This window comes from Pan troglodytes, chromosome 16 (assembly GCF_028858775.2).
Source record: "Pan troglodytes isolate AG18354 chromosome 16, NHGRI_mPanTro3-v2.0_pri, whole genome shotgun sequence".
Taxonomy (NCBI): Eukaryota; Metazoa; Chordata; class Mammalia; order Primates; family Hominidae; genus Pan; species Pan troglodytes.
In genome coordinates this window covers 64,376,167-64,399,063 of record NC_072414.2, presented here as the reverse complement: position 1 = coordinate 64,399,063, position 22,897 = coordinate 64,376,167, and the positions used below count along the sequence as shown (strand labels likewise).

Here is a 22,897-nt window from a genome sequence, read left to right as displayed (position 1 = left end):
TCATGCCAGGTTTGTCTCAATAGGCTCATGAACCAGTCTGTCAGTCATGGTCCTTCATACAGCGTCCATCTTTTTCTCCCTTTTTTGCTCTGGTTCCCTCTTTTCAATGTCCTCTACTCATGAAGCCATTTAAGGGTGCTGCTATACCACTGCCACTGCTGACAGGGCCCACTATGAATATGCCAGTATCTATAGCCCAGAAGACTATAAGCCAATGTGCTAAAAGCCACTGCTCTTCAAGATACCATAGCAGTGCTGGGTTCAAAATGTTCCATATGGCCCCCAAAGGACATGTATCAGCATGCTCACTGCAGCACTTCATAATAGCCCCAAATTCAAAACTACCCAAATGCCCATCAACAGAAGAATGGAAGATTGCAGTCTATTTATACAATGAAATACTATACAGCAATACGAGTAATCTACAACCACCTGAGCAAAGAGGGATGAATCTTATCTATATAATGCTGAGCAAAAGAATCCAAACACAAAAGAGTACACATGTATGATTCTATTCATATGAAGTGCAAAACAGGCAAAACTAATCTGTGTTGTTAGAAGTCAGAAACACTCTGGGGAGTAAGATGGCTAGGTATTGGAAGGAGACATGCGAAGGGCTCTTGGAGTACTATAAAGTTTCATTCTCGATCTGTACACTGATGACCAGCTTTCTGTATGCACAATTTTTCTATATGCATGTTTTTTTGTTTTGTTTTGTTTTGTTTTTTCTTTTTTGAGGCAGAGTCTTTCTCTGTCACCTAGGCTGGAGAGTTGTGGTGTGATCTCGGCTCACTGCAACCTCTGCCTCCCAGGTTGAAGCAATTCTCCTGCCTCAGTCTCCCAAGTAGCTGGAACTACAGGTGCCTGCCACCATGCCCGGCTAATTTTTGTATTTTTAGCAAAGATGAGATTTCACTCTGTTGACCAGGCTGGGCTTGAACTCCTGACCTCAAGTGATCTGCCTGCCTCAACCTCCCAAAGTATCTATATGCATGTTATACTTCAACTAAAAGTTAAAAGAGGCCGCATGTGGTGGTTCATACCTGTAATCCCAGCACTCTGGGAGGCCAAGGCGGGCAGATCACTTGAGGTCAGGAGTTTGAGATCAGCCTGATCAACATGGCAAAACCCCATATCTACTAAAAATATAAAAATTAGCTGGGCGTGGTGGCAGGTGCCTGTAACTCCAGCTACTTGGGAGGCTGAGGCAGGAGAATTGCTGGATACTGGGAGGCGGAGTTTGCAGTGAGCTGAGATCACACCACTGCACTCCAGCCTGGGCAACAAAAGCGAAACTCTGTCTCAAAAAAAAAAAAGAAAAAAAAGAATAATTTGAATATATGAATCAAGAAGCTTAAAAATGTTTGCATCTTTTGTCTCAGTAATTTCATCCCTAAAATCTAAAAAATCAATAACTAAGATTATTACAGCTTATTTCTATAACCTCCCATCTACCAGGAACTGTGCTAGGTGCTTTATATACATTAACCTACTTGCTTTCTGAATCACATTTTTTCACTTTATTTTCTGATTTGTTATTGCTAATGAATAAATTATTTTTTCAATGTATTTACCTTTTATCTGATCATTTGATTGAATTATTTAAATTCTAATCATTCTGTTGGCCAATTTCTCTTAGATTTTCTAGGTAAACATCCTATCATCTGCAAATGATGATCATTCTGTTTCTCCCTTTACAAAATATGTCATATTGCACTGGCCAGGCACGGTGGCTCATGCCTGTAATCTAACACTTTGGGAGGCCGAGGCAGGTGGATCACTTGAGGTCAGGCATTCAAGACCAGCCTGGCCAACATGGTGAAACCCTGTCTCTACTAAAAATACAAAAAAAAAAATTAGCTGGGTGTGGTGGCACGCACCTGCAATCCCAGCTACTCAGGAGGCTGAAGCAGGAGAAACGCTTGCACCTGGGGGGCAGAGGTTGTAGTGAGCCAAGACCACACCACTGCATTCCAGCCTGGGCAACAAAGCAAGACTCCATCTAAAAAAAAAAAAAGTCATATTGCATTGATTAGACCCTTTAGAATAGTCCTCATGAAGTATTAAGGGTGGTGGGCATCGTTATATTACTCTTGACTTTAATGAAACTGGCTTTATTGGTCTTTGTTTATTTGTGTATTCATTTCTGTGTTAAAGAATTCCATTCCATTTCTATTTTATCAAGATTTTAAAATTTAGAATGGCTGTATCAAATTCCCTCTTAGCCTCTAGAATATGGCTTTTCTTCTTTAATCTATTTAGTGTAAAAATTTCATTGATGCATTTCTTAACATTTATCTAATTTTACATTCCTCTAATAATGTATTTATGAATATAGTACATTATTCTTTAATATACTGTTAGGAGTATTTGTTTATATACTCAAGCCAAGAATAATCTAGAATTTTAAAAATATATCCACATGTTTAGATTTTTTTTTTTAGTTTTAATATATTATGGTCAAATAACATGTCCTACAAGAACTCTTTTCCTTTTGGAATTTAGTAACATTTGTCATTTAGCCAGTTTTCCTAAACGTCCTTTAGGCATTTAAAGACAATGTGTAAAAAAATAAAAAATAAAAAATAAATAAAATATAAAAACAATGTGTAAAGTATAAAGTTTTAAATATATTTGTGTAGAATATAAGATTCTAAATCTATCACATTAAAATTATCAATAATATTCAGGTTGTTCCTATTCTTGTTAGTTTTTTCTCCACTTGATAAAATAAAAAATAGTCCGGGCACAGTGGCTCACGCCTGTAATTCCAGCACTTTGGGAGGCTGGAGGCAAATCGCTTGAGCCCAGAAGTTCAAGACCAGCCTGGGCAACATGGTGAAACCCCGTCTCTACAAAAAAAAAAAAATTAGCCAGGTGTGGTGGCGCATGTCTGAGGTCCCAGCTACTGGGGGGACTGAGGTGGGAAGATTGCTTGGGCCAGGGAGGTTGAGGATTCAGTGAGCCGTGTTTATGCCACTACATTCCAGCCTGGGTGACAGAGTGAGATCCTGTCTCAAATAGATAAATAATAAAAATGAAATAAAAATAGACTGTTAGCTCTTTATAGGTGCACATGAAAAGACGCCCCTAATATATTATCAACTGAAAAATTTACAAAATAGTGGTTACATCACGCCCTGATTTTTTGTTTTGAAGGATTATAAATGTGTGTATATAGGAAATAGTCGGGCTGGGCTGGGCACGGTGGCCCATGCTTGTAATTCCAGCACTTTGGGAGGCCGAGGTGGGCAGATCACCTGAGGTCGGGAGTTTGAGACCAGCCTGACCAAAATGGAGAAACCCCGTCTCTACTAAAAATATAAAATTAGCTGGGCATGGTGGCGCTTGCCTGTAATCCCAGCTACTCGGGAGGCTGAGGCAGGAGAATCACTTGAACCCGGGAGGCGGAGCTTGCAGTGAGCTGAGATCGTGCCATTGTACTCCAGCCTGGGCAACAAGAGCGAAACTCCATCTCAAAAAAAAAAAAAAAAAAAACAGAAAGAAAGAAAGAGAGAAAATAGGCTGGGCGCCATGGCTCATGCCTATAAGCCCAACACCTTGTGGGGCCAAGGCAAGCAGATCTCTTGAACACGGAAGTTCAAGACCAGCCTGTGCAACGTGGCGAAACCCTGTCTCTGCTAAAAATACAAAAATTAGCCAGGCATAGTCTCAGCTACTTGGGAGGCTGAGGTGGGAGGATCACTTGAGCCTGGGATGTCGAGGCTGCAGTGAGCAGTGATTGTGCCACTGCACTCCAGTCTGGGCAACAGAACAAGACCCTGTCTCAAATAAAAAGAAAGAAAAGAAGAAAAGAAAAGAAAATGATGGTCATACATAGAAATAACCAGCCAGGCGTGGTGGCTCACACCTGTAATCCCACCACTTTGGAAGGCCAAGGTGGGTGGATCACAAGGTCAGGAGTTCAAGCCCAGCTTGGCCAACATGGTGAACCCCCATCTCTACTAAAAATACAAAAATTAGCCAAGCGTGGTGGCGGGTGCCTATAATTCCAGCTATTCGGGAGGCTGAGGCAAAGAACTGCTTGAACCCGGGAGGCAGAGGTTGCAGTAAGCCGAGATTGTGCCACTGCATGGGCACCTGGGAGACAGAGCAAGACTCCATCTCAAAAAGAAAAAAGAAAAAGAAAAAAAAAAGAAAGAACCATGCATACTATGTCATACATACATAAACAGATATATGTGCTAAAGTGATGGTAGTCTTTATCTTTCAGGCTTCTATATGGCCTCTTGGCACCATAAAGGGCTCAAGAGTGCGAAATAAGCCCTGGGAAATGCGTAAACATCAGAAAGGACTGTGGTGACATTTCTCCGTAGCCCAGCAGATTGGGGACTTGGGTCATGAAGTTAGAAATTAATTTGTTGTAGAAAACACTTGTAATTTCTACATAGCTGAGTTGGTGAACTGAGAGTCATACTTCCTACACACAATATTGTGGTGTTTAAATTTTTCAAAATAAATACGTGTTGCTTTTACAATAAATAAATGACAGTCATTGCCTGTCCCATATCCTTTTCTAAGTGAATCTGTTCCCCTCCCTAGCACCTGCTCAAAGACGGAGCTTTGATCGTCTATGGATTAGATGACCCTACCATCCTTATCTGTAGTTTGTGTCTTTAACTTTTTTTTTTTTTTTTTCTTTTTTATTGATCATTCTTGGGTGTTTCTCGCAGAGGGGGATTTGGCAGGGTCACAGGACAATAGTGGAGGGAAGGTCAGCAGATAAACAAGTGAACAAAGTTCTCTGGTTTTCCTAGGCAGAGGACCCTGCGGCCTTCCGCAGTGTTTGTGTCCCTGGGTACTTGAGATTAAGGAGTGGTGATGACTCTTAACGAACATGCTGCCTTCAAGCATCTGTTTAACAAAGCACATCTTGCACCGCCCTTAATCCATTCAACCCTGAGTGGATACAGCACATGTTTCAGAGAGCACAGGGTTGGGGGTAAGGTCACAGATCAACAGGATCCCAAGGCAGAAGAATTTTTCTTAGTACAGAACAAAATGAAAAGTCTCCCATGTCTACCTCTTTCTACACAGACACAGCAACCATCCGATTTCTCAATCTTTTCCCCACCTTTCCCCCCTTTCTATTCCGCAAAACCGCCATTGTCTTCATGGCCCGTTCTCAATGAGCTGTTGAGTACACCTCCCAGATGGGGTGGAGGCCGGGCAGAGGAGCTCCTCACTTCCCAGTAGGGGCGGCCGGGCAGAAGCGCCCCTCACCTCCCGGACGGGGCGGCTGGCCGGGCAGGGGGCTGACCCCCCCCACCTCCCTCCCGGACGGGGCGGCTGGCCGGGCGGGGGGCTGACCCCCCACCTCCCTCCCGGACAGGGCGGCTGGCCGGGCAGAGGGGCTCCTCACTTCCCAGTAGGGGCGGCCGGGCAGAGGCGCCCCTTACTTCCCCGACGGGGCGGCTGGCCTGGCGGGGGGCTGACCCCCCCACCTCCCTCCCAGAGGGGGCGGCTGGCCGGGCAGAGGGGCTCCTCACTTCCCGGTAGGGGCAGCCGGGCAGAGGCGCCCCTCACCTCCCGGACAGGGCGGCTGGCCGGGCGGGGGGCTGATCCCCCCACCTCCCTCCCGGATGGGGCGGCTGGCCGGGCGGGGGGCTGACCCCCCACCTCCCTCCCAGACAGAGCGGCTGGCCGGGCAGAGGGGCTCCTCACTTCCCAGAAGGGGCGGCCGGGCAGAGGCGCCCCTCACCTCCCGGATGGGGCGGCTGGCCAGGCGGGGGGCTAACCCCCCCACCTCCCTCCCGGACGGGGCGGCTGGCCGGGCCGGGGGCTGACCCCCCCACCTCCCTCCCAGACAGAGCGGCTGGCCGGGCAGAGGGGCTCCTCACTTCCCAGTAGGGGCGGCCGGGCAGAGGCGCCCCCCCCACCTCCTGGACAGGGCGGCTGGCCGGGCAGGGGGCTGATCCCCCCACCTCCCTCCCGGACGGGGCGGCTGGCCGGGCGGGGGGCTGACCCCCCCACCTCCCTCCCGGATGGGGCGGCTGGCCGGGAGGGGGGCTGACCCCCCCACCTCCCTCCCGGACGGGGCGGCTGGCCGGGCAGAGGGGCTCCTCACTTCCCAGTAGGGGCGGCCGGGCAGAGGCACCCCTCGCCTCCCGGATGGGGCGGCTGGCCAGGCGGGGGGCTGACCCCCCCACCTCCCTCCCGGACGAGGCGGCTGGCCGGGCAGAGGGGCTCCTCACTTCCCGGTAGGGGTGGCCGGGCAGAGGTGCCCCTCACCTCCCGGACGGGGCGGCTGGCCGGGTGGGGGGCTGACCCCCCCACCTCCCTCCCAGACGAGGAGGGAGGACGCTCCTCACTTCTCAGACGGGGTGGCTGCCGGGCGGAGGGGCTCCTCACTTCTCAGACGGGGCGGTTGCCAGGCAGAGGGTCTCCTCACTTCTCAGACAGGGCGGCCGGGCAGAGACACTCCTCACATCCCGGACGGGGCGGCAGGGCAGAGGTGCTCCCCACATCTCAGACGATGGGCGGCCGGGCAGAGACGCTCCTCACTTCCTAGATGTGATGGCGGCCGGGAAGAGGCGCTCCTCACTTCCTAGATGGGATGGCGGCTGGGCAGAGAGGCTCCTCACTTTCCAGACTGGGCAGCCAGGCAGAGGGGCTCCTCACATCCCAGATGATGGGCAGTCAGGCGGAGACGCTCCTCACTTCCCAGACGGGGTGGCTGCCAGGCAGAGGCTGCAATCTCGGCACTTAGGGAGGCCAAGGCAGGCGGCTGGGAGGTGGTTGTAGCGAGCCGAGATCACGCCACTGCACTCCAGCCTGGGCGCCATTGAGCACTGAGTTAACGAGACTCCGTCTGCAATCCCGGCACCTCGGGAGGCCGAGGCTGGCGGATCACTCGCGGTTAGGAGCTGGAGACCAGCCCAGCCGACACATCGAAACCCCGTCTCCACCAAAAAAATACGAAAACCAGTCAGGCGTGGCGGCGCACGCCTGCAATCGCAGGCACTCGGCAGGCTGAGGCAGGAGAATCGGGCAGGGAGGTTGCAGTGAGCTGAGATGGCAGCAGTACCGTCCAGTTTCTGCTCGGCATCAGAGGGAGACCGTGGAAAGAGGGGAGAGGGGAGGGGGGGAGGGGGGAGGGGAGAGGGGAGAGGGGAGAGGGAGCTCTATCTACCTTTTTTTTTTTTTTTTTTGAGACAGAGCCTTGCTCTGTTGCCCAGGCTGAAATGCAGTGGTGTGATCTGGGGTCACTGCAACCTCTGCCTTCCCGGTTCAAGCAATTCTCCTGCCTCAGCCTCCAGAGTAGCTGGGACTACAGGCACACACCACCACACCTGGCTAATTTTTGTATTTTTTTTAGTACAGACAGGGTTTCACCATGTTGGCCAGGCTGGTCTCAAACTCCTGACTTCAAGTGATCCACCTGCCTCGGCCTCCCAAAGTGCTGGGATTATAGGCGTGAGCCACCACACCCAGCCTACAGTATGCGTCTTTAATGTTTGGCTCAAGAATGACATCTCTTCCTAGCTGGGCCAACCAAATTTTCTCTTTGGGAACACTGGAACACTAAGAGAACGAATTGGAAATAACAGGAGAATGAAGCAGATGCAGGAAAAGGGTTGAGAGAAGGGTGGGTCCTGAGAGACCAACAGGTAGCTTTGGTTCCTAATAAGGCATTCTAGCCCATTTGACCATTGCTATAGTTAAATTTACTTCTAGGTGCTTGTAAAGATGATAAACTCCTCACTCTTGAACTACTTGGCGTTCTCTTCCTTGCAACTAAAAGATCTCTGACAAGAACATCAAGTATTTAATCTTTTGCACCTAGAATGCAAAGAATCTTTTTCATTTTTGGAACATTCTTATATTACATAACATCATTTATCACAATGGGAAGAATCACTATTTCTTTGACCTTTGTCTTCATGGTTAGAGCTATAATCACTTCATAGTTACTTATATGTTCACTTATTGGCTCTGAACAATGCTTTATCTTTCCCCTGGCCTCCTGCCACTGTCTGGCTAATGTAAACTCAAGGAAGGTTAATGGATTTTTAATACTCCCCTAAGCAAACTTTCTTTAGGAAAATAAGTCAGTCAGCTACTACCGGGGAGGAACACCACTGGCCAAACACAGTGACTCTTAGATTATTCTCATCACTGCTTCTTTCTAGTTCTAGGGTTAATTGAAAGTTGGCCATGCACCTTCAAATCCAATTATCATTCCTTTCTGGAATAAGGCAGTGGTCTAAGAAAAGGATGTAGGCACGGAAAGCTCCATGATTAAACTGCATTCAATGTCAAAGGGGCCAGCCTGGGCAACATAGTGAGACCTCATTTCTACTAAAAATTTTAAAAAAAATTAGCTGGGTGTGGTGGTGTGCACCTTTGGTCCTAGTGATTTGGGAGGCTGAGATGGGAGGATCACTTGAATCCAGGAGGTTGAGGCTGCAGTGAGCCGTGATTGTGCCACTGCACTGCAGCCTGGGCAACATAGCATTGCAGTGAGCCGAGATCACACCACTGCACTCCAGCCTGGGCGACAGAACAAGACTCCATCAAAAAAAACAAAACAAACAAAAAAAAAACTCCAAACTCAAGGGGGCTAGATGATTGTAGGCATTTCCAGAGGCACAGTTCCAGTGTGGTAATGAGAGCCCTTGTCAGGATGGCCACACATCTGTGGTCTGTTTCCAGCCCTGCCACCCTTTGGCTGCATTCGACCTGGATCAAATAATTTCAATTTAAAAATGTATTGGCATGCAAAGCACTATACTATGTACAACAAGGAATAAATTTTTTCATTTGACAAATATTTATTGAGCACCCACTAGGTATCTGGCACTGTGCTAGGTGCTGGAAGTACCACAATAAATAGGATTCTATCCTTACTCTTGAGGAACAGCACTTCACCTCACTGGTTCTCAGTTCCCTCACCTGAGGTCAGGAGTTTGAGACCAGTCTGGTCAACATGGCAAAATCCCATCTCTACTAAAAATACAAAAACTAGCCAGGTTTGGTGGCGTGTGCCTGTAATTCCAGCTACTCAGGAGGCTGAGGCATGAGAATCACTTGAACCCAGGATGCGGAGGCTGCAGTGACTCAAGATCATGCCACTGCACTCTAGCCTGGACAACAGAGTGAGACTCCGACTCAAAAAAAAAAAAGGGAATCTAAGAGAAAGATCCAAAAGGCACTCCAACAGAGGTAAGACATTTAGACTGTGTTCTTACCACTGAAGAGTCCACTCCTAGCATCAGTGAATTGTGTGTTTTGGAAACCTGTATCACAGTAATATGTCACTAACATTTTATGAAGCCAAATGTTAGTGGATGGCCAAAGGACAGAAATGTTACAGGGATCTGTGCTCTGGGGTTCCTGGAGGGTGTAGCCTGGCTATTAGTCAAGGAAGGAAAATAAGATATAGAGGACTCAAGCAGGAAGAGAATGGGAAGAAGGCAAGGAGTGAGCAAGGCCCACTGGGAAATTCCAGTGCAAAATAACATAAGATCTGAATCACTTTCTGTGAAGGATTTATATACTCCATTTCATCATTGTCCCACCTCCCTTCAGGGGATTTCAGATTATTTTTGTGGATTTGGTCAACATGAGCAGCCCTGCCATAAAATGTATCACCATCACCTCTCTAGGAATGAGGCCTAAGGGACCAGGTTAGACTCAAGATAATCCTAGTCTGAAGCAGCTCTCAGGATGCCTGGGGCAGGAGGATATAGTCTAGGCAGAAGGAGTCCCCACTAAAAGGGCCTTAAACCCCATATAGCTGTCATATGCCTATAAATTTGTCCAATTTTGATCTAAAAATCCCAATATCGGGGCCCTGGACTCTTGGTCTAACCCTGGATGGGACTTCTGATGTTTTTCCATGAGTTTAGCCAACCTTGATATAAGCTTAAAGTGGGAAGAGCCCTAATCAAACAGCTGCCATGGTAAAGGGGATATTAACAATACATTCCTCGAGGCATTATTGTGAGAATTAAAGGAAATGACATAGACTTTTTAAAAAAACTAAAAAATGTTATAGGTGGAACATATTTACATAGTACAAAATATGAAACACACAAAAGGATATACAGGAAGTCCCCCTGCCATCTTATGCTTTACCCACCCAATATCCCTCTCCAGAGGCACCGGTTTCATATATGTGCTTTGAGACATAGTCTATGCTAATACAGATGAAAACACGCATCACATATTTTCCTTCTTTTAATAGCATTTCCTTCTTTATAACGCCAGAGAGAAATCTTTTAATTCCTTATTGTTATTGTTAGTGCCTTTCTTAGCACTGTGCCCAACTGATGCCTACTCAATGCATTTTCATAAAGATGCTGAGGAGAGCCAGTTGCAGTGACTCATGTCTGTAATCCTAGTGCTTTAGGAGGTCAAGGTAGGCAGATCACTTGAGGCCAGGCGTTTGAGACCAGCCTGGCCAACATAGTGAAAGACTGTCCCTATTAAAAATACAAAAATTAGCTGGGTATGGTGGTGCACACCTATAGTCCCAGCTACCGGCAGGGTGAGATGGCAGGATTGCTTGAGTCCAGGAGGTGGAGGTTGCAGTGAGCCAAGATTGTGCCACTGCACTCCAGCCTGGGCAACAGAGTAAGACTCTGCCTCAAAAAAAAAAAAAAAAATTGCTGAGGGCATCACCCTGTGTGGCCTAGCACTAGCAAGGTTTCCAAGGTATATCTTGAGTCATTTTCTATCTTGAGTGCAACTTTGTGTCCCTAAAATGGGTCCAATCCTGTTGTCCCTTATTTGTAAAAGGTCTAAAACCCTCAAGTGTTAGGAGTTGCATACAAGTCATTAGTTTTGTTCTTCTTATTCTACTGGCCTGCAATGGAGATATGGATACAAATATCCCTGAAGTTTCATTGGGGGAAAAATATCTTGAAGACAGAATGAAGGACAGTTGCTATTTCATTTTATATCTATAGATCTCTAAGGCTCTCAGCCTAGTACACTATAGAAAAATAATAGTTTAAATGTTATTTTAAAATGTGACTGCTGAAGGTGTGTTAATTTTTTCTAACAAAATAAAATCATGGAGCTGGAAGAAATTTTATATATGTTTTAATCAACACCATCATCACACAGATTAAAAAACAGCCTTTTAAGGGATCTGATATGTAAATTCATAGGAATAGCTTATAATTAGCATACATACTGCATATATATATATACATACACAAACATATATGTGTGTGTGTATACCATTACAGTGGTATGATAAAGCCAGTTAAAAGAGCTAAGGTATGGCCAGGCACAGTGGCTCATGCCTATAATCCCAGCACTTTGGGAGGCCGAGGCAGGTGGATCACCTGAGGTCAGGAGTTCGAGGCCAGCCTGACTAACATGGTGAAACCCTGTCTCTACTAAAAATACAAAACTTAGCCTGGTGTAGTAGCGGTTGCCTGTAATCCGAGCTACTCAGGAGGCTGAGGCAGGAGAATCGCTTGAACCCAGGAGGTGGAGGTTGCAGTAAGCCGATATGGTGCCATTGCACTCCAGCCTGGGTGACAGAGCAAGACTTCATCTCAAAAAAAAAAAAAAAAAAGAGCTAAGATATGGCATGTGCCTTCCTAGATACATGGGAGTGCTGAACATGCATCATTAATCACAACACGAGTTTGGCTGTGGGTAAGAGCTGTACTTGTGGAACCCAGACTATGGAATTACAATGGAGGGATTAACTCTGACTGGGGGAATCAGAACAATCTTGATTTGCACAGAGCTTTGGAGGACAGTAGGATCACCACTGGCATAGATGGGAGAATGAGAGGGCCCTGGAGCTGGAACATTAGATGGAATAGGGCTGAGGTGGCCATTACATGTCTTGTGCAACACTCCAGTCAGGAGGAAATAGAGGTTATAAGGCAGTTGAAGTAGCTGACAAGCAAAGAGGAAAACTGATCGGACGTTCTGAGAGGAATAGAATAACACTGAGAGAGAGAGGGAGATGAGAGAGTAGCCAGGCCCTTGACTTCTGCTCTTTTTGAAATTTGGTTTTGTGCTTTTCTGGGTTTGCTCTGTATATCCCTTTCATAGACTTCTGTTTTCCCGAAATAACATAAGTCTCTATTCCTTGCAAGCAAAAGGCTCTGATCATAACAGTGGATTTAATCCTGATAGCATTCCATAGCCATTAAAAGTTCTGGAGAAGGAAGATGACTTGATCAGAAATACAATTTAGATAAATAAAACTCCGACAGTAGTGTAGAGCAGCGGTCCCCAACCTTCTTGGTACCAGGAACTGGTTTTGTGGAAGACAGTTTTTCATGGAATGGGTGGGGGGTGGGGAGGGGGAGAATGAGTTGGGATGGTTTCGGGATGAAACTGTTCCACCTAAGATCATCAGGCATTAGATTCTCATAAGGAGTGTGCAACCTAGATCCCTCACATATGCAGTTCACAATAGGATTCCCACTCCCATGACAATCTAATGCTGCTGCTGATCTGACAGGAGGTGGAGCTCAGGCAGTAATTCCCGCTGGTCCTCTGATCACCTCCTGCTGTGAGGCCCGGTTCCTAATAGACCACAGACCAGTACCAGTCCATGGCCCGGGGGCTGGGGACCCCTGATGTAGAGGCTGAATGTCCTCCTGATGTTGAGGAGACCTTGAAAAGGTCCTTTCTTGCCGTTCCCTTCATCAACACCACCTCTGATCTGAGTCTACTCTACTAGCCACCATCTCTCCCCTGTTCTCTTGTCTCTCACAAACCTCTCTCATCTTTACCTCTAATTTTTAGCTAACTTTCCCTTTTCCCATTTTCCCTTGACTATATCATACATTTTCATGATTTCAACTGTTATCTCTGGGCAGGTGACTCTTAAAGCTCTCTGGTGAGCCACCAATCTCAGCTCTGCTGGACATCCTAATTGTCTGTTAAAATCCCTCAAAACAGGCCAGGTGCAGTGGCTCACGCCTGTAATCCCAGCATCTTGGGAGGCCGAGGTGGGTCGATCACCTGAGGTCAGGAGTTCAAGACCAGCTCGGCCAACGTGGTGAAACCCCGTCTCTGCTAAAAATACAAAAGTTAGCCAGTCGTGGTGGCGTGCACCTGTAATCTCAGCTACTTGGGAGGCTGAGACAGGAGAATCGCTTGAACCTGAGAGGCGGAGGTTGCAGTGAGCCAAGGTTGTGCCACTGTACTCCAGCTTGGGCGACAGAGCAAGACTCCGTCTCCAAAAAAAAAAAAATCCCTCAAAAAGCATGTCTCAGAGCTCATCCTCTTTTCCCAATATCTGCTCTTCCATTTGTACTGAGCCAGTATACCATCATTCCATGGGGAAATGTAGTGAGCTGTGATGGTGCCACTGCACTCCAGTCAGGGCAACAGAGATCCTGTCTCAAAAAAAAAAAAAAAAGAGAGAAAGAAGGGAAAGAAAAAAGAAATAATTCTTAAATGAATGACTAAAGTCATGCTCTTTTCCTTTCCAAGCTGGTACACCCTCACATCTTTTCCTCTCCCCTTTCCTTTGTCCCCATTCCCACAGCACCCAGTTAGCTGCTGAGTTCCATTATTCCATATCTGAAATATTATTGCATTTGTCCCACATGCATTTGTCCCACAGCCTCCTTTCCACTGTCACTCCTTTAGCTCAGATCTGTTGAAAGTTCCCTTGGGGCTCTAGTTTTTCTAGTTTTATGACACACAGAAAAACCTTTGTAAAAAATTCAGGCCATAAATGAAAGTCTGGCTGGGTGTGGTGGCTCACAACTGTCATTCCAGCACTTTGGGAGGCCTAAGAGGGAGGATTGCTTGAGGTTAGGAGTTCAAGACCAGCCAGGGCAACAGAGCGAGATCCTTAAAAAGTACAGCAAGTCTCTACAGACAAGAAAAGAAAAGAAAGGTCTATTTATAGCCTCGGATCGGATGGATATAGGACAAAGCCAGTTGTTGTAAGGGGTGTATGTCTAGATTTAGGAAAGTCTGCTAAGACTTAGTGAGTAAACCTGAATAAGATAACTAGGATAATTACAAAACTAGAAGACAGGAGGGGATTGGGCTAAAAAAGAAGGGAAACTGGACACAACATTTTCTTTTTGGTAGAGGTAGAGATGGGGTCTCCCTGTGTTGCTCAGGCTGGTCTCGAACTGCTGGGCTCAAGTAATCCTCCTGCCTCAGCCTCCCAAAGTGCTGGGATTACAGGCATGAGCCACCACACTGGGCCCTGGACACATTTTTAGAAACCCTACAGAAAATTGTATATGTTCAGTAGTGATAAATTGGATAGAGTTTTGTAAATCTAGAAATAGGAAGGGAAGAGCTTGGAGGCAACAGGATAAAGGAGAAGCAGAGGCATGTGAAATGGAATGGGTTTAAAGGAGTGTCAGGATGGCTGGGCCAGTGGCGCACACCTATAATCGCAGCACTTTGGAAGCCTGAGGCAGGAGGATCGCTTGAGCCCCGGAGTTTGAGACCAGCCTGGGCAACATAGGGAGACCCCATCTCTACAAAAACTTTAAAAATTAGCCTGGTGTGGTAGCATGTGCCTGTAGTCCCAGCTACTTGGGAGGCTGATGTGGGAGGATCCCTTGAGCCCAGGAGTTTGAGATTGCAGTGAGCTGATTGTGCCACGGCACCACTGAACACCAGCCTGGGCAACAGAGGGAGATTCTGTCTCTAAAAAAACTTTTTTAATAAAAAATAAAGGTGGCCGGGCGCAGTGGCTCATGTCTGTAATCCTCATACTTTGGGAGGCTGAGGTGGGTGGATCACTTGAGGTCAGGAGTTTGAGACCAGCCTGGCCAACATGGCAAAACCCTGTCTCTACTAAAAATGCAAAAATTAGCCATGGGTGGTGGTGGGTGCCTGTAATCCCAGCTATGCAGGATGCTGTGGCAGGAGAATCACTTGAACCCAGGAAGCGGAGGTTGCAGTGAGCTGATTGAGCCACTGCACTCCAGCCTGGGCAACAGAGCAAGACTCCATTTCAAAAAATAAAATAAAAAATTAAGGGAGTGGGAGTCAGGGTGCAGAGAGAATTTTGGCAACCTGCACTTCTGTAAACATTGACAAGTTAAACAAAGCTTAAGTCTTGCTGGTCTGGCCACCTAGTGTGGGAGAAGAGAAATGAAACCATCAGTCCCAAGTGAATTTGAGTCTACACTTTCTGAGTCCCATAGCACATGAGGATGGTCAGGTTAAACTCTTAGCTAACAGTCTCAGAGATAATCTCGCTGCACTTGGCTTTCCCATTCAATCTCTCCTACATACGTTAACAGATTAATCTTAGTGAATCTTAGCTCTGACCTTGTTGTTCCTCAACTAAAGAAGTTTCTCTCGCTTCCCATGGACTCAAGAGTAAAATCTCAATACAATCTGCAGCCTAGCTTTCAAGGAACTGTGACAGATATAAAAAGAAATGAACTTTGGGACAGAAGACCTGGGTCCAAACATTGGTTCTGACAATTACATGGGACTTGGGTCAGGTTATTTTAATTCTCAGAGTCAATTACCTCACCTGTACAATGTAGCTAAGACTCATTTTCACACAGCTGTTGTGAGAGATAAATAAGACAACATATGTCTGGTGCCTCACTCAATTTCCTACTTTCCTTACTTTACAATCCAGCTTCAACCTGCTTTCTTTTTTTTTTTTTTTTTTTTTTTGAGATGGAGTCTTGCTCTGTAGTGCAGGATGGAGTGCAGTGGCACGATCTCGGCTCACTGCAACCTCTGCCTCCCGGGTTCACGTCATTCTCCTGCCTCAGCCTCCCGAAAAGCTGGGACTACAGGCGCCCGCCACCATGGCCGGCTAATTTTTTGTATTTTTAGTAGAGACGGGGTTTCACCGTGTTAGCCAGGATGGTTTCGATCTCCTGACCTCATGATCCACCCGCCTCAGCCTCCCAAAGTGCTGGGATTACAGGTGTGAGCCACAGCGCCTGGCCTCAACCTACTTTCTAACATTCCTTACATTCCTTCTGTTAGTATTTCTCTTCATGCACTGTTTGTTCTAGCCAGACAGAATTGCTTACTTCCCTGGTATCTCTCCAGATGCTTTGGAGATCTCTGCCTAGGTTCATTTGCCATTTCATTGTATGCATCCAGAAAATATTCATTAAGTGTCTGCTATGTGCCAGGCACTCTTCCAGAACCTGGAGATCCTAAAGTGAACAAGTTACATAGAGTTATCCTTCTAGATTGTGGTCCCCCTCTATAGACTGCTCTTTTCCTTTACACATTGAAATTCAAACTCTTTCAAAATTGAACACAAATGCTTCCTCTTTCATGCATTCATTCAACAAGTACTTGCTGACCACTTACTGTGTGCAGAGTCCTGGCTTAGGCAGTAAGGATACAATTGTGAAAAAGGTACCATTCATTCAGCATGTGGGCTGTGGAGGACATGGACAAGTAAAGAGGCTATAATGAGGGTACTATACAAAAGTACCCAAGAGGAGATGATGTTTCCCCTTCCACACATCACAGCACACACAGGAAGAGACTGCTCTTGACTGGAGGTGACTCGCAAGGATGTCTAGCTGCCCCAGGCCCTACCACCCCAAGGATTGAGGGGCTGGCTGTCTCAGCACACCAGTAGGAGATTCAAGAAATACTAGGCCAGGCGCAGTGGCTCATGCCTGTAATCCCAACACTTTGAGAAACTGAGGTGGGAGAGTCACTTGAGTCCAGGAGTTTCAGACCAGGCTGGGCAACATGGTGAGATGCCATCTCTTCAAAAAAATTTAAAAAATTAGCTGGGCATGGTGGCAGGCATCTGTGGCCCCAGCTACTGGGGAGGCTGAGGTGGGAAGATTGCTTGACCCCAGGAGGTCCAGGCTGCAGTGAGCTTTAATTGCGCCAGTGCACTCCAGCCTGGGCAACAAAGTGAGACCCTGTTTCAAAAAAAAAAAAAAAAAGAAAGAAAGAAAAAAAAAAGAAAGAGAGAGAGAAGGAAAGAAGGAAGGAAGGAGAGAGAGAAAGAAAGAGAGATAAATGCTCTTTTTTTGTTTTTTGTTTTTGTTTTTCTTTTGAGACGGAGTTTCACTCTTGTACCCCAGGCTGGAGTGCGGTGGCGCGATCTCAGCTCACTGCAACCTCTGCCTCCTGAGAAGTTCAAGCGATTCTCCTGCCTCAGCCTCCCGAGTAGCTGGGATTACAGGCATCCGCCACCACTCGAAGCTAATTTTTGTATATTTAGTCGAGACGGGTTTTCATCGTGTTGGCTAGGCTGGTCTCAAACTCCTGACCTCAGGTGATCGGCCCACCTCAGCCTCCCAAAGTGCTGGGATTGCAGGCGTGAACCACCATGCCTGGCCAAGAAATACTCTTAAAATGAATAAAGTCATGCTAAAGAGCATTTACCGTGTGCTAGACACTGTTCCAGGGGCTAGTGAACACAGAACCTGCCCTTAAGAAGCTCTTACTGTAGTGGAACAGACAGACAAATGGACAAACAATAACAATAGAGCCATACCCTGGTATACTCAAGGGATTGGTTCCAGGACCCGCCTCCCCCACGTCCCCAACCTTCCAAGGATACCAAAATCTGCATATACTCTGCACATACTCAAGTCCTGCATATGGTCCTCCATATCCATGGGGTTTGCATCCCAAGAACACTGTGTTTTCCATCTGCCTTTGGCTGCATAATATCTGTGTATAGATGGACTAGTGCAGTTCAAACCCACGTTGTTCAAGGGTCAACTGTACTTTCAGATACGTGAGATTAACTCAGAGAGTTATGAGATCACAGAGGGGGATCTTACCCAGATTTGAGAAGTCAGAAATTTCCAGGATGGTAAAATATAAGTTTAGACCTTCAAGTAGGTGGAGGGATTGGAAAGTGGGAAAGGCATTGCAGAGAGAAGAGAGTATGGTAGAGGACCAGGAAGTGAGGTAATCGTGGCACATTTTCTTTTGCTAGCCCCATAAACCCTTTGTTCAATATGTCATCTCTTTCACATCTCTGTGCTTTGCCTATGCTCCCCTTCCCTGCCTGGCTAACTCATGCTTTGGGAGTCAATTCAAAGTTCACCTCCATTGTAAAAGACTTCCTGAGGCAAATTATTTATTTCCTGCTTCTTTCTGATCCCTTAATTTATGAGCCAAAAACCTGAACACATTGTCTGACAGTGAATTATTTTTCTGATATGTAAATTAATTTTATTAGAAGCTATAGATATGAAAATTAAATCATGTTTTTATTCATTTAACAAGCTGCCTTTAATAAAGAAAAAAAAGCTCTCAGCTTTTGGCTCGGAGGAGGCCAAGGTGCAACTTTCTTCGGTCATCCCGAATCCGGGTTCATTCGACACCAGCCGCCTCCACCATGCCGCCAAAGTTCGACCCCAATGAGATCAAAGTTGTACACCTGAGGTGCACTGGAGGTGAAGTTGGTACCACTTCTGCCCTGGCCCCCAAGATCGGCCCCCTGGGTCTGTCTCCAAAAAAGGTTGGTGATGACATTGCCAAGGCAACGGGTGACTGGAAGGGCCTGAGGATTACAGTGAAACTAACCACTCAGAACAGACAGGCCCAGATTGAGGTGGTGCCTTCTGCCTCTGCTCTGATCATCAAAGCCCTCAAAGAACCACCAAGAGAGAGAAAGAAACAGAAAAACATTAAACACAGTGGGAATATCACTTTTGATGAGATCGTCAACATTGCTCGACAGATGTGGCACTGATCCTTAGCCAGAGAACTCTCTGGAACCATTAAAGAGATCCTGGGGACTGCCCAGTCTGTGGGCTGTAATGTTGATGGCCAGCACCCTCATGACATCATAGATGACGTCAACAGTGGTGCTGTGGAATGCCCAGCTAGTTAAGCACAAAGGAAAATATTTCAATAAAGGATCATTTGACAACTAGAAAAAAAAGAAAAAATAAACAATCAAATATTATATACAGTATTATGTTATTATTTTTGATATTCATCTACTGTCCAAATTGATGGCAATGTTGTATATATACTAATTTAAATAATTCATATTGTTAAAAACTGTTTATTCATTTTTTAAATTTAAATTTAATTTTTTTTGAGACAGAACCTCCACCCAGGCTGAAGTGCAGTAGTGTGATCTTGGCTCACTGCAACCTCTGCCTCCCAGGTTCAAGTGACCCTCCTGCCTCAGCCTCCCAAGTAGCTGGGATTACAGGTGCCTGCCACCACACTAATTTTTGTATTTTTAGTAGAGATGGGGTTTCACCGTGTTGGCCAGGCTGGTCTCAAACTCCTGACCTCAAGTGATTCACCCGCTTCAGCCTCCCAAAGTGCTGGGATTAAGGCATGAGCTACCATACCCAGTCTAATTTTAATTTTAAGTTTTTTTGGTATATAGTAGGTGTATATATTTATGGGGTACCTGAGATGTTTTGATATAGGCATCCAATGTGAAATAAGCATATCATGGAGAATGGAGATATCCATACCCTCAAATCATTTATCCTTTGAGTTATAAACAATCCAGTTACACTCTTTTAAAATATACAATTATTATTGACTATAGTCACCCTATTGTGCTCTCGAATAGTATGTCTTATTCAGGCTACTTTTTTTGTACCCATTAACCACCCCCATCTCAAAAAAGAAAAAAATAAAGAGAGATGGGGTTTCCTCGTATTACCCATGCTGATCTTGAACTCCTGGGCTCAAGTGATCCTCCCATCTTGGCCTTCCACAGTGCTGGAATTGCAGGTGTGAGCCACCATCCCCAGCCTGTGATCCATTTTTAATTAAGTTTGTGTATGCTGTGAGGTAGGGGATCATAGTTCATTTTTCCCACATAGGGATATCTATTTTCTTCATCACCTTTTATTGAAAATAACTTGCCTTCCCCACTAAATTAAATTGGTGTCTTCATTGAAATGGAGTAATAATCAAATGGCTCTTTTCCTGGACCCTCTATTCCGTTCCATCTATTTGTCTGCCATTATGCCAAAACCCCACTCTAGTGTATAGTAAGGGGGGATATTTTGGAAGATCAACAAATTTATCTTGTGTAACTTACTTTTATGTATGCATAAGAATATTTGGTTTAAAAATCTGGTTAAGTCTAAAAGAGCTCTTTCAGTAATAATTAAATAACTGAATCCCTGTAATCCATCATGCTCGGCCCCATTAGTAATTTTTATAGCGTCTTTATTTGGATCTAGCTCTTTCATCTTGTGTAACTCTTGAGTAAATGACTCCTCCCTTCTGGTACAGGTTGAATATCACATAACATAAAAGGGTGCCTTGGCATGTGCTCAGTCCTGAAATTCTACTTTGATCTACTGCTCTCATCTTTGGAACTGCTCTAAACACTCCCCCAAATTATTGATCCTGTGGGCCTGATTATGAACTTGGCTCTTCTGACAATACTTCTCAAATCCTGTACCTTTGGTAACATCTCTCCTGACTGGCAGAGTACCCAGACACTTAATTAATGCTGATGAAAATTAAGATTTAAGCAAAGAAGAAATTGGTGTAAGAATGCAAGCCTTAGGATCTGAAACTTGATGACTGTGGGATCTAATTTCTGCTTCTTTTGCTACAAGCTGTTTTTGAATAATCAACTTTCAAAGACAAATTGCTTGATGAATCTCTGTATTGTCAGAATGTTTCTTTGATTTCCCATCAAAGCCAAGTATGTGTAACTAGTAATTAGGTACCTACGACCTGAATATAAATTATCATTATTTCAGTAGCCCTTTATTTGTTTTTGAGAAAGGGTTTCACTATACTGCCCAGGCTAAACTTGAACTCCTTGGTTCAAGTGATCCTGCCGCCTCAGCCTCCTGAATAGCTGGGAGTAGCTGGGACTACAGGGATGTGTTATCATGCCCAGTGAAAGCCCTTTATTTTTAAAAGTTCATTTTCCTGATCTTTACATGTATTTTAATACTAAAATTAAATTTAAAAATTTTAAAAAGTACCTACTAACCAAATAATGCCACCCAATAACAATAGCATTATTTGTATTATGTTCTGGTAATATAGTGGTGAACAAGGAAGACAGGGTCTCTGATAACTGTGGAATTCTCCTTGATCACTTCTCAAGCCTCTCTTCCGGATACTCACTATTTCTTGGATCTACAGCTGTCTTCCTTCCCCACTTCTGTAGTTCAGTCTCTCATTATTCTCTACCTCCAATAAAAAGGGGCCTCCTAACTGGTTTCTTATGCAACTACTCAACATGGTATTTCTAAAATGCAGATCTTTCGGGATGATTTTCAATTGCTCAGAGAATAAATTCCTCGACTTTCTACGTAAGGCCCTGCAGGACCAGGCCCCTGTCATTATCTCTGAGCACTCTCCATCTTGCACCCAAAGCCCCAGCAATATCTTACTGCTTTCAGTAAATACACACCGGGCTATGTGGGGTTTTGTCTGGGGAAAGGGGATGTGAGTTGTAACTAAGAGATTTATAGTCAATCTTGAAGGGAAGAGCTCATATTGGAGGCAATGGAATGCCTCAAGCTGGCTCTGAAAGTACACATTTTTTCCAGTCATAAGTAGATCACATTTGTGTGATCTTGTGATCCTCTCTCTAGCAGAGCCGTGCAGACTACCTACTTCCGGCCCTTTCTTGCCCCACGAAATTTCACATCACAACGACTTGTGGTTTTAATCCTCCGTTTTTCTGCTTCTGAAGTTACTTCAGCCTGGCAAGTCCTTTACCTCCCCGTAGGCCTAGCGAGCTGCATCACAACATTCAAGATTCACCCTAGAGCCATCTGGGAAACTTTCTTCTCCAGGTCGCCCTGCGTCCTCGCCTCCCCATCCCGTTCTTCTCGAGTCGGGTGAGCTGTCTAGTTCCATCACGGCCGGCACGGCCGCAGGGGTGGCCGGTTATTTACTGCTCTACTGGGCCCGTGAGCCGTCTGGCGAGCCGAGCAGTTGCCGACGCCCGGCACAATCCGCTGCACGCAGCAGGAGCCTCAGGTCCAGGCCGGAAGTGAAAGGGCAGGGTGTGGGTCCTCCTGGGGTCGCAGGCGCAGAGCCGCCTCTGGTCACGTGATTCGCCGATAAGTCACGGGGGCGCCGCTCACCTGACCAGGGTCTCACGTGGCCAGCCCCCTCCGAGAGGGGAGACCAGCGGGCCATGACAAGCTCCAGGCTTTGGTTTTCGCTGCTGCTGGCGGCAGCGTTCGCAGGACGGGCGACGGCCCTCTGGCCCTGGCCTCAGAACATCCAAACCTCCGACCAGCGCTACGTCCTTTACCCGAACAACTTTCAATTCCAGTACGATGTCAGCTCGGCCGCGCAGCCCGGCTGCTCAGTCCTCGACGAGGCCTTCCAGCGCTATCGTGACCTGCTTTTCGGTTCCGGGTCTTGGCCCCGTCCTTACCTCACAGGTGAGTCGGACTTGTCCCGCCCTGTTCCTGGGCCCTGAGAGTGCCTGCCTGGGGACAGTTCCCCCAGGGCTCCAGAGACGCCCTATGGGCTTTTGTCCAGCCCTCTGATCACAGGCACTCCACTTCCTCCTCGAGCTGTATTAGGTTTTCATCCAAAGATAACTACTATAGGACTACGGTTCAATCAGGAGATTAATTTATGGAAAATACTGTGCCAGCAGAAATCTAAGGTGATCCTTCTGACCGTGTTCAAGCTAGCCAGGGTCCTAGTGAGACTGTGAGCAAGGGCTGGGTAGAGACCAGAGAAAACACTCAAAATTGGGGAGACATAATACAAGAACTATGCAAAGTTACATACAAGTTTCTGGCACATAGAATGTTTGGCGGGCGGATCACGAGGTCAGGAGTTCGAGACCAGCCTGGCCAACATAGTGAAACCCCGTCTCTACCAAAAACACAAAAAATTAGCCAGGCGTGGCGGCGCGCGCCTGTAGTCCCAGCTACTCGGGATGCTGAGGCAGGAGAATCGGTTGAATCCATGAGGTGGAGGTTGTGGTGAGCTGAGATCGCGCCACTGCACTCCAGCCTGGGCAACAGAGCAAGACTCT

At 46.3% G+C, this 22,897-nt stretch overlaps 1 protein-coding gene and 1 pseudogene across 11 annotated transcripts in view; both read left to right on the top strand.

Moving 5' to 3' along the window:
* The first annotated feature begins 18,191 nt into the window (after positions 1 to 18,191).
* LOC467722 (large ribosomal subunit protein uL11-like) lies at positions 18,192 to 18,821 on the top strand (annotated as a pseudogene).
* A 2,693-nt stretch (positions 18,822 to 21,514) lies between these two features.
* The window catches only part of CELF6 (CUGBP Elav-like family member 6), a 91,749-nt gene continuing 90,366 nt past the window's right edge, over positions 21,515 to 22,897 (top strand). For 8 of the 11 annotated variants that reach the window (XR_010151783.1, XM_063795248.1, XM_063795243.1 and 5 more), the window contains exon 1: positions 21,954 to 22,289. Coding sequence is in view for 8 of the 11 variants with exons in the window: in XM_063795248.1 (XP_063651318.1) it covers positions 22,037 to 22,289 (253 nt within the window). In the remaining 3 variants the exon portion in view is untranslated. Of the gene's footprint in view, positions 22,290 to 22,897 lie in introns of all 11 variants that reach the window. The other 3 variants (XM_016927146.3, XM_063795251.1, XM_063795250.1) reach the window with 3 other exon arrangements.